Raw genomic sequence first — 18,571 nt, forward strand, 5'->3', positions numbered from 1 at the left:
TCTTTCAAAACAAAACAAGTCTCTTTACTTGCACCTTTGTCCTGCAGCAACCTCGATTATAATCTAGGATGGAAAATAACTTTACCTTGTAAGAGAAGGAATCCTCATGAGCCAGCCGCGGTACAGACAATGTTGCAAGCGGCTGGAGCTGTAGACCAGGGCCATTTGCTCTCTCCATTTTGGTTTACTTATGCATTCCTTTTCCAGTTTGCTTCTTGCTTAGTTATAACTATAGCAGTGCTTTAAACCAACCAGGGAGCAACTGGATCCATCTTTCTCCTCAGCATTTTGCCGCTACAGGGGAGCCATGATGGGGTACGACCAGGTATCTTGTCCGTTGTTGCTCTGCTTCCTGCACAGAAACAAAAAAATATAGGGGGGGGGGGGGGGCGGGAAGAGGGCAAAGTTTACTCCAGAAAGAGACACACTGATGACCAGATGTCTCTGAAAAGTTTCTGTTTCCTGGTCACTGGTAAGAGAGCACCGATGTAGCATAGAAGCCATGAACATGCTGCACTTCGTACAGGGCTCCCCTTGAGACTCCGCTGGAAGCTGTAGCTGGCACAGAACACAGCACATATTACACCTGAGGAAACTGCATAGGTGCAGAAGGTCCCAGGTTGAATTCCCAACAGATTCAGGCAGCACTAGGAATATTCCCTTTTGTAACCCTGGAGAGCGGTTGCTGGTCAGTGTGGACAATACTGAACTAGACAGACCGTTGGTCAGACTCGGAATAAGGCAGTTTCTTATGTTCGTCAGAAGCAAACACTGTCGATTTCAGTGACGCTTATTCCCATGTAAAAATCTAAAGGCAAGCCAATTCCAATAATGGTCCAATTCGGTATAAGGCAGCTTCCTATGGGTTTCACCCAACAACACTGTCCAGTTCATGTAAGGACATTCTGCTTGTGCAATGGAAATTTCCCTTCCTCTTCATCCCCTTTGCACACTTCTGAATTTGTTCTGGGGTTCCCCATACCTTGTGGAGCAGATGGTGGAGGGAAGAGAAAAAATTCCTTATGCCCGGGGGTGGGGGGAACGGACCTGTGGTTCTTCAGATATTGTTAGTACTCCAACTCACATCAGCCTCAGCCAACATTGCCCATGAATATGGGTGATGGGAGTTTGAGTTCCAACAGTATCTGAAGAACCACAGATCCTTCCCACAAGCCCTAGGGAGTGATCTAATTTAGCATGTTTATTTTACTTGTATTTAGCAAACAGGGAATGCTCCAAGGTGACTTACAACTTGTCTATTATTTGCAATTGGCAGCCGGTTTCTCAATATGATCCCCCTACTTCAAACACCAACGTGGCAGAATTCCTTGCCTACAGTCTATCCCCAGTTCTGAATTCTAAAGTTCACTAATCTCTGTAGAGCAAATAACTGATTTAGGCATTAATCCAAGTTCACATTCAGATAAATATAACGCACTAAGTAATATACCAAATATAATCCTCTCTCCCGCCCCCGCTTTCACAGCAACTCTTCTGTTATGGGGTGCAGGGAAAGCAAATCAGTGATCTGTATCACAAACTCTTTTCAGAACAATTCTTATTAAACATATTTATGGGCTGCTCCTCATATAAAGTATCAGGGCACTGTACAACAAAATTTACAAGTGCAAAAAGCACAAAATACCGTAAAAATGCAGAGGAATCGTGAAAGTGAAAGGCACATCTTTAAAAAGTTTAAACAACCCAACAGGCCTGTCAGCGCAAAAAAAGTATTCAAGTGACGTCTTAAGGATGATCGCTGGAAGAGTGTTCCACACTTATGGGACCAGCAACACTAAATGCTCAACTTGGCTGTGTATGCACTGTACATTTTTAAAGCACATCCCACCCTCTACCACCCCAAGATTCTTGGGAACTCACAGAGTTACAACTCCCAACACCTTTAACAAATTACAGTTCTCAGGATTTTTTTTGGGGGGGGGGTGGCTTTACATGTATGGTGTCCATGCAATTCTAGTGCCAAACTTTTGAAACACAAGGATTAATTAATAGCACTCTATATTTATTCATATACATACCTGTGACTGGGTCACATTTTTGTGCAGCATGGCAACTCACATAGTTCTACTGTTTTACACTGTTGGGTGTTTTAGCCCCAGTCTACATAAAAATACGTTTTCCTTCTCCTGCCCCCTGCCTTGTATTTAATGGCAGATATATTACGTATACCTGCGCACTTACTGGACTGACCACTTAATGCATTGCATGAAGTGAGCGTGCTGGGCCTCCAGCTCATGAAAGCCACAATCAATCGTTTCGTCTTTCAAAAGGCACCACAAGATACTCTGGATGGCTTTCCACCGTGATAGACTTAACATCGCTTGTCCCTGTGGAATTGGCCTTTATGTGAACATTCAGGATATGTCAACTTCTCAAAAAAGAAAGAAAGAAAAAAGGACCGAATAAAAGGGAATAAAAGAGGGAGAATAAGCAGGTGGAATTAAAAGCAAGTTTTCCTCCCTCTTACTTCCTGGTTAATGAAAAGTCACATTTTAACTTCTCCGTTTCTCAAAAGCTTGAATGCTACTAATAAATAAACAAAAGATCACTTTGATTATCTATAAATTCATTTGTTTGTTTGCTTTTTATAGTAGCATTAACAGTGAAAGCACGACTGAATTATTAAGTAAGACTGCAAACATCCAGGAAAAACAAATGATTTCAAGTGCATTCATTTCTAAATCCATTCCAAAACCCCATTTCCCTTTACCAAAGCACCCCGAAACACTCACCTTGTCTTCGTCCCGAGGTGGGCGTATGTGTTATCTAGCCTTCGCAGCCAGAAAGCAGAGCCCCCAAATCCCTCGGAATGTTTCTTTCCCCGCAGCTGATGGAGCGCTTGGAACGCAGGGCGGGGCTTCGCTCCTCAAAAAACAAGCACCCTATTTGATCTGGACACTGCCACTCACACACACAGGAAACCCTGATGAGGCAAGCCATTGGCTTGTGTAATACGGCATTCTTAAAGCGACCGGTTAAGCTTGCTTGAAGTGTGCAGTACTGTACGTTCTTGTTTGTGAGGAGGCCCCTAGTGGCCACCGTTGGGAACAACAACAACAATCCTTGAGTCGTTTGCCTCCCCACTCGCAGGCGTCCCATCTCAAAGCATTCTTTTGTTCTATTTTTTTATTTCATGTATTTGGTTTTAAACCACTGACAAGCTATTTGGTATTTTATGTATTTGTAAATCGCTCTGAGAATATATATTTTTTTTGTAGAAAGTGATTCATAAATGCAGTATTATTACTTTTGAGGAACCAGCCCAATGCAGCAAAACTCAACTAAGAAGCTTTTCACAATTTCCATAGAGTGGTATATGCGTGTTTAGTCTTCTGCAGCAAAACACAACAAATGAGTATTGTGTTGTGCGGTGTAAGCTTCAGGTGAAATAAAATAAAATATGCATTATGGCACGACACAAGATGATGTGTTCGCAGTTGACAGCTATATCCAGTTAGGAATTTAATGTACAAAAACTAAGCACAGTGTACCTTCACAACATCAATGATAAAAGAAAATCAGATTGGTAATGCTGGGTTCATTCACCTACAATGGGAGAGGAAACCAATGCCTCTATTCTGACCCAAATTATGGAACTGAACTTCTAGGTGAATTGTAATCAAGCACATTCACATCTGAGTCTCCCTTTGAAATCCCTTTGTTCAAGTAGCATAATCAGTAGCAGGATGCTGCAGTGAACAGAAATATTAAACTTATCTGAGTGTTTGGATTATTTTTAAACAATCAAGGCGTATATACATCTTACAAAATAAAATAAGTAAAGTGAGTTTTATCACACACTGTGATAAATATAACAAGTAATATTCAATCACTTAAAAACCTTGAAAAACAATGTGATAATAATAAATGCACATAAGGATCCTTCCCTCAGGGCAGCTGATGCTAGATCACCCTGTAGGCAGGCAGAGAGAGGAAAGCTCAGCCATGGCGGGACCTGAGATGATTTTACTATTACGAGTTCTGTTCCAACTAGGCAATGACTCAGTTCTGGGGCAGAAGTTGGGGTAAACTCCCCCCACAACCAGCAACAAACTGAGGCAAGAAACATGATAGCACCAGTCAGAAGCGAGAAGAGTTAAATTTAAAACGGCAGCCAGGCAGAGCTCTAAGCATTTAACCTCTGCGTTTTGCACTTGGAAAGACATATTTTTAAAAGATGCTGCGAAGCTTCCTCAACCACCTTAAGCAAAGGCGGATGCAGTCAAAGTGCTCGTGCGTCATTGGTTCACGCTTGGTTTCCATTCAGCTTCTGGAAGAAAAGGCAGCTTCAGAGAACCTATCTGTGATTGGCATACTTTTAAGCCACCAAAAGTGACAGGCAAAACGACTGGAGGAGAAAAACAGACTGGGCTCTCCGGTTGCCTAGGCAACAGAGTGTAAACTTCCCCAGGATTCTCCCCTGAGAGCCAGCCAGGTAAGGAGTAACAGGTCCCAACCTGCTTTGTCTTTAGGAATGAGCCAGTCCATGCAGATGATGCATTAGGGCTTTTTAAAAAGTAAAAAATGTATTTATTGTGCCACCGCATAACAAGTTACATTCCAAGCTGTTGGATCTGGTTGGGTGTCACACAAAACAGTAACCTCCTTGTTGCTGTGGCCTGGAAGTATTGTGGGCTAGATGTGTCAGAGGGTACAGCCCAGAGCCAGGGAAACCCAGGCCTGGGGGGCCACATGTGGCCCTCCAAGGCTCTCTACCTGGCCTTCAGGTCTCTGCCCAGGCCACACTCCCTCCTCAGTCACATCCCTTGCTGGCCTTGCTTTGCACTACCTTGAGTGTTTTTGTCTGTTGAAAGCCAGTGTGGCATAGTGGTTAGAGTGTCAGACTAGGACCTGGGAGGCCAGGGATTCAAATCAACGCTTGCCGTGAGGCTCACTAGGTGATTTTGGGCCAGTCACTGCCTCTCAGCTTCAAAAAATTGTTGTGAGGATCAAATGAGGAGGGGGAGAACCACATGCGCCACCCATGGATTCAGGACTGACAAATGAAAGATCTTCACAAAGTAAAAGCATGGAATTCGCTCCCAAGCGTGATAAGTGATGGCCACCATCTTAGATAGCTTTAAAAGATTATTCGACAAATTCATGGGGGATAGGCTATCAATAGTACCAATATTTTTCTTAATTAACAATAATTGATCAGTCATGTAACCAGTGTTGCAACTCTTTATCTGTAAGTACCACAAATTCTCTTTTGGTTATGTCATATTATTTAGCTTTTAATGCCTAGAAAAATCTTCTTGATTCAAATTTATATGTTAATGTTTCAGAAACAAGATGGCAAAGCTGATGAGAAGGGAAGTCACTTAGCTTGCAGTAGTGGTGTGACATGGACAATATCTTTGATACGTATCAACTGAATAGAAAAAGCAAAAAGGCTATCTCCCCTGTACTTGAGGCTAAAGGTATTGGATGGAGTCTGAACCATGAATGATGATGATGATTTTATTTGTACCCCACCCATCTGACTGGGTTGCCCCAGCCACTCTGGGCAGCTTCCAACATACAGAAAAACATAATAAAGCATTACACATTAAAAAGCTTCCCTATACAGGGCTGACCTCAGATATCTTCTGAAGGTGTGATGGTATGAATCAGGAAGGGGAGTTGCAATCTTGAAAGACGTTCTTTGGCAGAGGTAGAGAATCTCAGGCCTGGTGATCAAATGTGGCCCTCCAGTCCTCTCTACCTGGCCCTCAGAACTCTCCACAGGCCACACCCCTACTCATAGGCCACACCTACACCCACAGGCCACACCCCTACTTCACACGTCACATTCCTCATTGGCCCTGCTTCATGCTCTGAGTGCTCCAGCCTGGCTGGAGTGAGTCCTTGAACTCATTATGCCTCTTGCTTGCCTGAATGGGGGACAGGGAGGGGTGTGTGAGTCTCTGTACAAATATAATATTTATATCCATTGCTCTGTCTGCTTTTGCCACTGGAAGTGCCTACCAGTAGCATGTGGCCCTGGGGCTGAAACAGGCTCTCCATCCTTGCAGCGGCGTAGCGTGGGTTGTCAGCACCCGGGGCAAGGCAAGTAATTTGTGCCCCCTAACCCGGGGCAAGGCAAGTAATTTGCACCCCTAGCCCCTAACCTGCCACCGCTGCCAGCTTCTTCTTGCTGCTGCCTGGGCTGGGGTATTTACGGTAAGGTAGCCACGGCGGCGGGTCCGTGTCAGGTGATCTGAGGCAAGTTGCCGCTGGCACTGCCACCCAAACGACGCCGCTTGCCCGGAGGAGGAGGGCAGAGAGGCGAGGAAAATGCAACATGGCCCAGCAGCTGCAGCAGCAGCAGCGGCGGGGCTGTGAGGAGGGGCTGCCTGGCGCGCCCTCCGCGGCCCTGGTGCGCAGGGACCTCAGCGAGCGCTGAGAGCCGCTGCCTGCCGGACGCCTTCAGCCCGGACGCGCGCACAGCTCGTCGGTTCCGCGAGACATGGGGCTCTGCTACAGCGTGCGCCCGAGGCTCTTCGGCGACTCTGGAGGCGGCGAGCGCGCCCCCCCCCCAGATGTTGTGCCCGCCTGGTGCGGCCGGCCCCCCCTGCACCCCCCACGCTACGCCACTGCATCCTTGCTTGAGTGGCTTCCATCCACCATCCTTTACTGAATGGAGGACCAGGCATGGTGGTGACTGGACATAGGGATGCAACATGGCACAAGAGTCTTTATGCTTTACCTGCTGTTGGTGTTTAGTGTTAAGTTGTGGGTGAACATATCAGACGACACAGCGATTCTTCAAATAGCTCTTGTTTATTCACAGGCCAGGACAGAACTGAACTGAAGGCCTCAGTCAGCCTGCTTATATAGAGCTCCAGTACCACGTTACTGTAACAACTTTCTAAAACTATCCAATCACTGAAGTCACTTTCCATCCTTCATTTGCATAACTATCTGCAGTATCCCCCTGCTGGCCCAGGGTGAGAACTTCAGTACATAACATTTAGAGTTTCCACTTCTTTTATTTGAAAGCCGCTGGGGCCTCAGATGTTGGGGCCAAAGGACCAGGCAGGAGCAGGAATCTTCAAGAAAGTATGCCACACTTGTAAAGGCATTTTTGATGGTTCCTTTTCTATTACTATCAACTGTCTCTAGTCACTATTCCTCTCTCCATTTGTGTTGCATGATTTTTTTACTGACTTCTTTTTCTAGGCCTGAGCTGTTGTTCCATTCCTTTCAAATTCCAAACCACAGTGATCTCCAATTCCGAACGAAAAGGCTTTAACTCTCAGACCAAGAGATTTCAGTATCCTGAGGTGAGAAACCATATTTTACTAAGTCTGTTCACCTGTTTTTCTCTTAGTAGGGCAGAACCAGGGAGTTCATCTGGGTTCAAATGCACCATCCCATGTAAGCCACATGGTGTCTCTAGGCCTACCTATACTATAGGGTTGCCATATGTCTGGAATTTCCCGGCTGTCGGAAACAACTTTTTGAAATATGGCAACCCTACTATACCATCTATTTATCATTCCATCTATATTCTATATTTCTTCCAAAGAACTCAAGGAGTCATACATGGTTCTCCCTCTCCTTTGTTTATCCTCACATTAACCCTGTGAAGTAGGTAAAGGCGAGAGACAGTGACTGATCCAAGGCCACATAGTGAGCTTAATGGCTGAGTGCAACGAAAACAGGACAAAAAATAAGCCTGGAACATCTGTGATATAGAAACTCACAACATACAGGGTCCTGGGAGATGAAATGATCCTATGTAAAGGCCTTGGGGGCAACACTGAAAAGGGAAATTTGCGTTTCTCTGTTATGACCCACTTTGACCAGTAGGCGGAAGCAGAACTTCATAGATAAAAAGGTAAAGTTAAAGGTACCCCTGCCTGTATGGTCCAGTCTTTAGATGGGGAGTGCTAAATTCTTCAGGGGCACTTTGGTTCAAGGAAAAACAATATATAGTATGGAGTAAGTGTGCAAATGACACCTTTTAGCCCGTTTGCTTTTTGGAAATGCACATTTTCACACCACTGTTCCCATAGAGATTTACCTTAAAAAAAAAAGTCACATCTCATGCCATCACGGTTCTTATTGGCCCATCTTGGGGCTAAGCATGCTTCCAGGCAGGTGTTTATTGTAGGATCGGTATTACTAATGTCATGCATGAAATTTTTGGCAGTGTCCACACAACATCAGCATCAAAATGTTAGGGTTTTTTTTATCTCCCTCTCCCTGCCCACAATTTAAAATAGATTTATCCTTTCTGTGGAAAATCTGAAAAGGTTTGGGAAAGAAATGTTTCCAAGAACCTGTCTGCAATATCTGAATAGCTTGTTTGCAATATTAATCCCCTGACTGGGAGATCCAGTATCCACAATGTGCAACATGGGGCCTGTTGTCAACTGCTGGTGGTCAACTGCTGGTGTTAGCAACAGACCCTCTCCCTTTCCTCCTGGGTCCTGCACAATCTTCCTCCAGCTATTGCCAGGGACCCAAACAGCTCTCAGTTTTTCCCTTTTCTCCCTTCCCCATCAAGAACTATGCTTCCTCTCAGACCTCCCTTCCAATCGCCAATATATAACAAGCATCTCATCTGTGCAAATTTATTTTCCATGCCACTGGCAAGCCAACCTGTTGTTAAATTCTCAGAGTAGAAGCCAGAAGGGACAACGCTTGAACCGTCTTCACAGTATGCTCCTTTCTCTTCCTGAGAATTTCCCCCTTCATACAGTAACTCCAGCAGGCAATGAGCCAAGCCACAAGGAATACAAAGGGTTTGGCATACTCTTGATTATCCCTAGAGAACATTTGCTTCTTCACATGTAAGGGGGAGTGTTGCATGCATCCCACCCTTTTTGGGGACTTTTGCAAGAAAGCCAAAGTTGTGTAGAAAAGTCAGTAGCTGCTGGAAAGCATGGAGTAGACTTATTGCTGCGGGGCAGGGGGAATTGGGTGAGCAAGGAAAGTCAGTGGGTTAGTTTGCATGACAAACTATGGGTGCCTCCAGACTGTCGCTATTTTCCAGGAGGGATTCAAGCGTATAATGTAAATTTGGATTTGTGCACTTAATGTGGATTAAAACACTCTGGCACTGTAGTATAACAAATCTACTAAAAAGCAAACAAACCCAGGACTATTTGTGGTTTGGGAAGTGAACTATAAATGCACTGGAAAGTGTGGGATGAACAAAGATTAACGGGTATATTTATAAGCATCCCACAAGCAAATCAGGATGAATGCTCATTGTCATATAACCTCCCAACATACAAATCAGAATGAATGCTCAATAAAGAGTAGACACTGTATTATAACCTCTGAATAAACATTGTGCAGGCAAACCAGGAAGTGTGTCCTAAGGCTTGCTGAGCCGTGATGAGCTCCTGGAGAGCTGTGCCCTTGAAGGGGCCAGGCATCTCCACCCCACTGTGGCTGTGACCCAGAGCAGTCCCACAGAGATAAGCAACAGCAGCTGGATGTGCTTCACTGTGTTGGGCTATAGATGCTGAACTGATGAGAAGATGCCACGGCATCTCTCTGCCTGACCTGCTGCCCTTGCTAAGCCTCTTGCAACACTGATACCTACCTTCACTTACATACATCATCATCATACAAACATCCCACTCCATAGCAACAAGGAGCTTGGCAAGCACCCTAACTTAAAAAAAACCAAAACCCTTCATCATCCCAGTTCATTAAAAACCTGAAAGGTACACTTTTACTGACGCCAAAAAGACGTCAGTGAGGGAGCCAGATAGAAGGAGCCTCACTGGGGAGAGTGTTCCACAGGCGGTGAGCCACAATCAAAAAGGCCCTCTCCCTTGCCATCACCCTTCAACCTGCCCTCAAAGAAGGGACCCAGAGAAGGGCATCAGATGATGATCTAAGAGTCTGAGTAGGTTCATTTCAAGCCCTTACTTAATTGTTCCAAACTAATATTAGTCCCAGGGACACGGGTGGCGCTGAGGTCTAAACTACAGAGCCTAGGGCTTGCCGATCAGAAGGTCGGTGGTTCAAATTCCCGTGACAGGGTGCGCTCCCGTTGCTTGGTCCCAGCTCCTGCCAACCTAGCAGTTCAAAAGCATGTCAAAGTGCAAGTAGATAAATAGATACCAATCCGGCGGGGAGGTAAACGGTGTTTCTGTGCGCTGCCTCTGGTTCGCCAGAAGCAGCTTAGTCATGCTGGCCACATGACCCGGAAGCTGTGCGCCAGCTCCCTTGGCCAATAAAGCGAGATGAGCGCCGCATCCCCAGAGTCGTCCGCAACTGGACTTAACGGTCAGGGGTCCCTTTACCTTTTAATATTAGTTCCAGTAGGGGGCCTAATTTGGCCTGCAAGGCCATTCTCCCTGAACAACGCTCACCTGCCCCAGAGGTGTGGCGCAAATAAGTTTATGGCTGCAAAAGGAATAACAAGGAGCCTTTAAATGCCTAGATTGTAGCTGATTCAAGTGGGGGTTGGACTTAACAGGTGGTTGGAGCCAACTTCAAGGCCTACTTTAATTGGTTGGGATCTTCCTCTGCAGTGCGGATTGAACTCAGGGTTCTCTGCAAAGGCAAAATGGATTACCTGATGTCGTGGTGATGTCAGGTGATTGACGGATGGCATGCTAAAGTGGCCCAGTGCAGAAGCTCAGAATATGTCCCGCAGAAAAAAAATCCCACTGCACTTTAAGTCTCTGCTTGACAACTTCACTGTCTTGCTTGACCCCAAAACCACCAGCTCTGGCCTATCAGGGGATAAACTCAGCTTCTAACAAAGCCCTGTTTGTCATCCATTGCATATTGAAAGTGGCATCTTAAGACAGCGGGCTCATTTTTGTTTTATTTCATTCTATAAATAGAAAAAAAACCACCCAGTACTCACTTCTGGAATGAAAGAAAAGTCGTTCTGGAAGGAGAGTTGAGTCAGGGAGGGGTGCGGCACTTTGAAATAATACACTCTGCCCACATGCTGAAATAATTCAGGCCAAATCAGATGTACAGGTGGGATTAGACATGCAATAGATTTGAGCTCCCCAGGTCTCTCTATGTTGCTGAGCAGACACCAGGGAAACTTAATCCTCCATTTTCAACCCGTTTTGCCATGCAACTTGAGACTCCCCATTAAAATGAGATTATTTTGATTTTGAAACAAGCAAAGAAGAGGCTTCTTAGTGTACAGTGACAATTGACAAAAACCAGCAAAACATTTGAGAGGCTTAGCATATGGGAGGGTAAGTGCTGAATCCACATTATAATGCCATTGTGTGCTTCTCCACCCATGAGGTGACACACATGTCGCACATATTCCCTCCACTGCTGCGTGGAGGAACAATGCATGCCCTCACTTTGACACTACGTGCACGTCAGATTCCTAAGTAGGGCCTGATTCAAGAAATATCCACCAGTTAACTGACTTAAAGCAGTGGATTAAACCAGCATGTATTTGGCGCGTTGACCTATGGTTAAAAGCCTCATTTGTCTTCAAATTATGTCCTGATTATTATTATTGTTGTTGATTTATTTATCGCCCTTTATACAACTGTTTCAAGGTAATGTACAATAATGTATAATAATAAAAATTAAACATGTAAACACAAAGAAACAGTACCTACATGTAAAATAAAAGAGACCTGGGAAACCTCGTCAGAAGAAAAATGCCCTCAGCTGTTTTCTGGAAAGTGCAGGTAGCAGGAGCCTGTCATATCTCTTTTATCTCTTATGTATGAAAGCAGGCACCATCTTGGAGAAGACAGCTTCTTCACGGCAGACCCAAAACATGTTGCTTGAGGCAAAGGACATGGTGGCCTCCTGTCCCAGTTCCACTGCCAGAAGCCAACTAGATGGGCAGCCAAATCTTACTTTTAACACTAGTGATCCTCTACCACACCTGAGGCAGCAAGCCAGATTAGGGGGCCCAGAAGAGGCCACATGGCAACAGAGAAGGGAAAGCTGGCGGCTCAGAAGAAACGTCTATTTGTTATTTATTTATTACGCCATGAAATTTATATACTGTTTGACTGTAAAAAACCTCAGAGAAGGGGCTGCTGCTACTGCCTACCCTTCAGCCCAACTATTTGTTTTCACAGGTACACAGAGTATACACTCGGTGAATGTCATGTGTGAACACAGATTCTTAAAAAATACCAGACGCCATATTCTATGGTTTTTCAGAATGCCTGCAGAACCCTGCAAAGTTGAAGGTCCACTAGACTTGCCCATCTTGGCAATTGCTCTAGTACTTCTGCCCTAATTTCATCAATCACCAAGGCTTAAAACATATTTGTTTTAAGCATTTGCTGGTTTTATCTGTATACCAGTGGTTTTCAACCAGTGTGCCATGGCACCCTGGGGTGCCTTGAATGATGGTGAGGGGCGCAGCGGGCAACGCTGGCCTCTGTCCTTCTTTTCTTCCCTCCTCTGATGCTCTCTTGCATCTCTGCCTCCCAAAGGCTTGCACAGCTGTTTGTTGCAGCAGCCCTGGCTACTAGCTCTGCAGGCAAATAGTGACTCTGGGGCTGACATGGGGTGCTGGTTGCCAGGAGCTGATGTGGCTTCAGAGTAAGCAAGCAAGCAAGCAGATGACGGAGCCCAGCCATCCAGTCCACTAGCCCTTGGCTGGACAGACAAGTCCCAGGCCCCTGTGGTAAGGTTACCAGACGTCCCTGTTTCCCGGGGACAGTCCCCAGATTTACAAATCAGTCCCCATACAAAATCCATTGAAGTTGAAAAGTGTCTCCGAATTCATTGAAAAAAATCTAGTAACCTTTCCCTGTGGGGCAGTGTGAGGAGGCACCTCTCAGCTCAGAGACCAGGGGCGGCTGCCCAGAGAACTCCCAAGGAGAGTGGAGAGGAGAGAGGCTGAGGGAACTCTCCACAAGGGAGAGTGTTCACAAAAGGATGAGAGGCTGCCGGCTCTGCAGGCAACAGGTGACATAACTGGGCTCCTGAGTCCCACAGGGGTGCCGCAGAAAGAATGTAGTTGGTCAAGGGAGCCATGTACTCAAAACAGTTGAAAACCTCTGCTGTATACTGTTTTACATTATTTTATATGAAATACTATTTTGGTTAAGCAGTTAATATTTCTTTTCTAAACAAATAAACAATTTCCTGAGCACTGGCAAAAATAAACCCTGTTGCAGCAGACTCTGCCCTGTCATGATTATGCACTGTGTTCCTTCCCAGAATGAAAATCCAGGTCCAGGATTCTATGATGTAATCGATCAATCAACACTTCTCAACAATGTCTCCCAGTCCCGGAAAGGAACCTGTTTTTTCCTTTCCTTGGTAAGGTTTATACATATTTATGAACGACGGGAAGAAAAAAAAGGCCAGCGTCGAGAAGTTCTTTGAAGCCATTGTCAGTCTTACTGCCAGTGAAGCTTTTAAAATGCTCACACACCTTAGTTTTCCTTTTCTATACTGTTTATGAGCTATAGTAATAATGACGAGTTTACTGTTGTCAGGAATAGACCTGCGATAGCCTGATAAACATTAAGTCATCCACCCAGAGATTGCTGTAATTAAACATGGATTCCATCCTCCAGTTTACCCTTGGAAGCAAATTCTTTAGAAATTAATGGGACATAATTCATTCAGCAGAGTGTGTTTAGGTAGGTGTTTGTTCCTCCTCTGTTGGACAACTGCCTCTGAGAGATCAAATATGTATACTTACTTGCACAGACAACACTCATTCTCAAACCCCGAACACTTTGGCCATAGGCAGGGTTGATTTGGGGGGCCATGTGTATTCACTAAGGTCAAAATCCCATAAAGTCTATGTAGGTGGCCCCCACATGGCTCAGGTGAGTGGCTCAGAACTACTGGAAGCTATTTAAACGCAATGTTTGGTTTTATGACAAGTTCTTATTTTATTCTCTGGTTTATTTTTATATACACTGCTTAGAAATGCCACTAATTAAGTGGTATAATGGCCTCAAATAAATAAACAATGTCTACTTCTGTTGTGGCAACAACAGTAAATGAAAAGAGCTATCTATCAATCCATTGCAGCAGAAACTGCAGTTGGTTCAGAATACAGCAACCAGATTGCTTTATGATATTAGCCCAGCAGGGAACATATAACACCAATTTTGCATGATCTTCATTCATCAGTTGTTTGCTTACAAGCTAAATTCAAGTTGCTGGTGCTTACCTTTAAAGTCTTTTGTGGCCTATGCCTGGGATGCCTGAGGTCTTTTTCCATATATGCCTTTCCTCAATCACTAAGATCCAGCACTGGAAATACTTTGCAAATCCATTATCTATTCAGATGATGGCCAATTCACAACAGACCTTCTCAACCGTAGTGTTGACCAGGCATCCTGAAACTTGGCCCTCCAGATGTTTTGGGACTACAACTCCCACCATCCCTAGCTAACAGGACCAGTGGCCAGGGATGGTGGGAATTGTAGTCCCAAAACATCTGGAGGCCCAAGTTTGGGGATGCCTGGTGTTGACTCTGGCCCATTTAAATGTATCATAAAGCCCTACACTTTCTGGCTTTGTGTATTTTACTGGTTGCTGCACAGTACTTTCCTGCTTTGTTTCATTTATAAAATGTATATTTTTGCGTGGTTTTTTTAAAAATTGCTGTTCCTCACGTTAAAGCTGATGACTCTCAGAGCTGGTTTTCAAGTTTTTGAATAAAATTATATATTGTGAACTTACTTCCCCATTCTCATTGTGGAGAGAGTCTTGGGCACAGATAGGCACATTGTCAGAGGCATTATGACACTGAATGCCAGTTGCTGGGAATCCCAGGTGGGGAGAGTGCGGTTGTGCATTTTTATTATCTCAACAAGCCTTACAATAAGCCTGTGAAGAAGGCCTGTATCCCCAGGACCGTCGTTAGCAGATGCGGCGCCGGGATGCAAATATCTGCCCAGCGTCCCCAAATTACCACGGATAGTGGAGGGGGGGGGAAAGCTGCGTACTGCCAGCCATGGGGGGGGGGGACGCAACCCTCCCCCATGCCGCTGCAGGAGCGCAATCCCCGCAGAGGCTTGGGAAGGAAGCTGCGTGTCCGCCAGCCATATAGTTGGTGGGGCGCAGCTTCCATCCTAAGCCTCTGCAGGGATCTCTCTCCTCCTGCGGAGGCTTGGGAGGCAAGCTTTATGCCCGCCAGCCATATGGTTGATGGGGCGCAGCTGGCGGGTGTGCAGGGGAAGGGGAAGCCGCTGGCAAAGCCCTGCAGCTCCCGCTCACTGGGGCACCCCTGAGAGGCCGGCGCCCTGGCGCAACGCACCACTAAACCCTATGGGAAAGACGGCTCTGTGACATACTACACGTGAGGGACTGTGGTATGATATAAATGAGCGACTTCCCCAGCTTGTACCTCATGCTTTAAACCCATTCAGTATGTCATTTTGTTTACATTTTGAGAGCACTTTACCTCAGTTTAACATGGTTAATATTCTTATGAATGCGATGACAACTCACATTTACCTCACCACAGAGATGATATGTTCAATCTTTGACACAGATGTGGTAAATATAAGCTGTCACCCAAATAGGACATTATTACTCATGCTCCTAAGAAAAAGTGACTACGTGAAAATGATGAGAGAAATCAGTCTCTGATTATTATACTACATCAGATAGAAGCATAGGAGTTGGCCCTAACTGGGTGGGAATTTCTTGTTAAGATGCCAATCTGGTGATTAATGGGTGTAGGCCAAGGATAGCCAATCTGTGACTGGGGAGCTGCAGAAAACCCCCAAGCACTTCAAGGGTGTATCTTGGGCAATTCAAGAAAGAGACAGATTAATACCAAGACTCTCTTTTGGATCCTTCCCTTCCTCTCTCCCTCTGGTTTATGATTGAAATGGGAAGACGTGGGAGAAAATGGTGGCAGCAGTGAAAGATTGGGTGGTAGAGATTCCAGGCTGAGAATCAATGGGATTTATGGGCTATATTGAATAGAACTGAGCTCTAAAGCTTTTCCTAAAGGATAGTTAAGCTTTTACAAATTTAATTTATCAAATATTGATTTCATTTGGAGTGAACTTCATATAAAATACAGATGGGTTTGGCAATGTGGAGGTAATGACACCTTTTCAGGCAAGAAGATGTCACCTTCAAAAACCACCTATCTAGGATGTTTTTCACCACAGCAGATGGTCTTTCATGACCACCATACAGTGGTACCTTGGGTTAAGAACTTAATTCGTTCTGGAGGTCTGTTCTTAACCTGAAACTGTTCTTAACCTGAGGTACCACTTTAGCTAATGGGGCCTCCTGATGCCGCCACACGATTTCTGTTCTCATCCTGAAGCAAAGTTCTTAACCTGAGGTACTATTTCTGGGTTAGCGGAGTCTGTAACCTGAAGCGTTTGTAACCTGAAGCGTCTGTAACCTGAAGTACCACTGTATTTCCAAGATGGCAGCTGGCTCCTAGAATGGCTGGCTTTCTAGTGTTCATTTGCTTCTGATATTTATATACCATTTTCAACAACTTCTTCTCAAAGAGCTTTATGCATGTCAACAATATTTTCAGAGCAGGTTGCAAACTCAACAGCATCTAATTCCTGAAAAATCTGAATGATATGGCTGTTTAAAGACCATCTCTACGTTCCCAAGTCATCCCATCTCACTCCCCCCCCCCCAGGATTATCAACAGTGTAAACCAAATTCCATTTCTTTCCTTTCCAGGATACACGCATTGCTCGCCAGAGAATCCACAACTATCCTGCTGCAAATGCCTACAACCTCCCACCTACCCTGATTTCCAAGCGAGACTTTAGCCTGGGGTATTCCAGTATGTTTCAGCAACCAATTGCCAGGAAGATTTCAAAAAGATCCACTCCAGCCCCCAACCAATATAATGTAAGATGATCTAGAGATTGGAAAAGGGGAGGTCAGCAGTACAGATTAATACATTTTTTAATGGGTAGGGCTGCAGCTAATGGGGAACGGTCATAGTTCAGTGATGGAAGGCCCCAGGTTTGATCCCTGGCATCGACAGGTAAAGCTGCCAGCCAGTACAGGCAATACTAAGCTGAATGTACCAATAGTCTAATTTAGAATACCACAGTTTCATATATTCCACCTGGCAAAATAGGAAAAGATATTGAAGAGTATTTCTTGTTTTGCCCTGATGCTTTTCTCCCACTGATTATTCACACGTTTCCTTCAAAATCCGTTCATTTGTTCTGACCAGTGATCTTTCACAAAAAAATAATTGCATGGACCCAAGAATATTCAGATGAACCTTGCTGTGGGATTTGCATCAGTAGCCACAAAATAAAAAATAAAGAGCAGCAGTTGTTTTAAAACAACTTGGACTAGGACCTGGGAGACCAGAGATCTAATCCCCACTTAGCTGTGAAGCTCACTAGGTGACCTTGAGCCAGTCACTCTCTTTCAGCTTCACAGTGTTATTGTGAGAATAAAATGGAGAGGAGAGGAGAGGGAAGAACTACTGTATTTTCTGGCGTATAAGACTACTTTTTAACCCAAGAAAATCTTCTCAAAAGTCAGGGGTCGTCTTATTCGCCGGCTACAGCAACAGCTCCTGCAGCAACTCCCCACCAAAGGATAAAACGACAGCAGATTAAATCAGAGGACACCAGGCTCTCTAGATGAAGCAGAAATACGCTTGAAAATTGGCCCCAGAAGCCCCCGGCCACTGGAAAGTGGAGCGGATTTCTGAGCTGGACTGGAGACTGGTTTTTTTTAATTTTTATTTGGTGTGCGTTGGAAGAGGGGTAGTCTTATACGGCGAGGATATCCCAAACTCTATATTTTAACTGGAAAAGTTGGGGGGTCGTCTTATACGCCCAGTCGTCTTATACGCTGGAAAATACGGTATGTACACCACCTTGGTGGAAAGGTGGGATATAAATGTCATAAATAAAAAGAGAAGCAAATGCTTGGTTGGCCTTTATGTGCCCTGTGAAACTCTTAGGCAATTGTCTGACTAGTAGTAGCATTACTTCGTCAGCGTACAGGGAGTTAACACCAAGCACATTTTCCTTTTGCCCCCTACTTTGCAGATCACTATTACAGTCTGTCATCCACACCCAAATAAGAACATTAGGTTGTATTTAATACAGTTTAAATAGGACTTCTCCTGAGAAGAACGTTCCTGAGTTAATCGCTAACCCGTGATTTACACTAACCCATGAGATAATGCACGGCATTTGGAGAAGCCAAACAGGAAATGATCCATTCACAAGGCAGACAGGCTGAATAATTTATGGCCACGGGGAAGGGAGGCTGATGGAAAGAAACCAAGGGCCCAAGTTTACTGTCTGCACAGCAGGCTAATTTCACAAATATTTATTCATCTCTTCATTTATTTTAGTGGGTTTATAAACTGCTTCATGGCCAGAGGCTGCTAAAATAGTATACAAGATTAAAATGGGATCAAACACTAAACCCAATTTTTTAAAGCAAGAAAAGAATTTCAACAAAACTCTAAAAACAATAAAAATAATGTCTGTTGTTATTGTTGCTGCTGCTGCTGTTATATGCTTGATTCTGTTCCAGAATACTGTAAAACAACTGATTTTACAATTGAGTTGTATTTACAGGAGCCATTTCTATCAGCATGTGCTAAAGAGATAAGTACCGTATTTTTTGCTCTATAAGACGCACCAGACCATAA

General features: G+C 44.7%; 2 protein-coding genes across 4 annotated transcripts in view; one reads left to right on the forward strand and one right to left on the reverse strand.

The window, feature by feature from the left end:
- The window catches only part of NIPAL3 (NIPA like domain containing 3), a 28,323-nt gene extending 25,187 nt beyond the window's left edge, over positions 1-3,136 (reverse strand). The window contains exons 1-3 of one of the 3 annotated variants that reach the window (XM_079985190.1): positions 2,754-3,136; positions 2,191-2,389; positions 86-352 (exon numbers count right to left, since the gene is read on the reverse strand). In XM_079985190.1, the coding sequence (XP_079841316.1) occupies positions 86-178 (93 nt within the window). In that variant the 5' untranslated portion in view covers positions 179-352; positions 2,191-2,389; positions 2,754-3,136. The remainder of the gene's footprint in view (positions 1-85; positions 353-2,190; positions 2,390-2,753) is intronic. The other 2 variants (XM_079985189.1, XM_079985191.1) reach the window with 2 other exon arrangements.
- A 1,209-nt stretch (positions 3,137-4,345) lies between these two features.
- The window catches only part of STPG1 (sperm tail PG-rich repeat containing 1), a 28,929-nt gene continuing 14,703 nt past the window's right edge, over positions 4,346-18,571 (forward strand). The window contains exons 1-5 of the mRNA XM_079987789.1: positions 4,346-4,456; positions 5,310-5,444; positions 7,186-7,289; positions 13,147-13,248; positions 16,615-16,788. Coding sequence (XP_079843915.1) covers positions 5,369-5,444; positions 7,186-7,289; positions 13,147-13,248; positions 16,615-16,788 — 456 coding nt within the window. The 5' untranslated portion in view covers positions 4,346-4,456; positions 5,310-5,368. The remainder of the gene's footprint in view (positions 4,457-5,309; positions 5,445-7,185; positions 7,290-13,146; positions 13,249-16,614; positions 16,789-18,571) is intronic.

Source organism: Podarcis cretensis (assembly GCF_951804945.1).
Source record: "Podarcis cretensis genome assembly, chromosome: 8".
Classification (NCBI taxonomy): domain Eukaryota; kingdom Metazoa; phylum Chordata; class Lepidosauria; order Squamata; family Lacertidae; genus Podarcis; species Podarcis cretensis.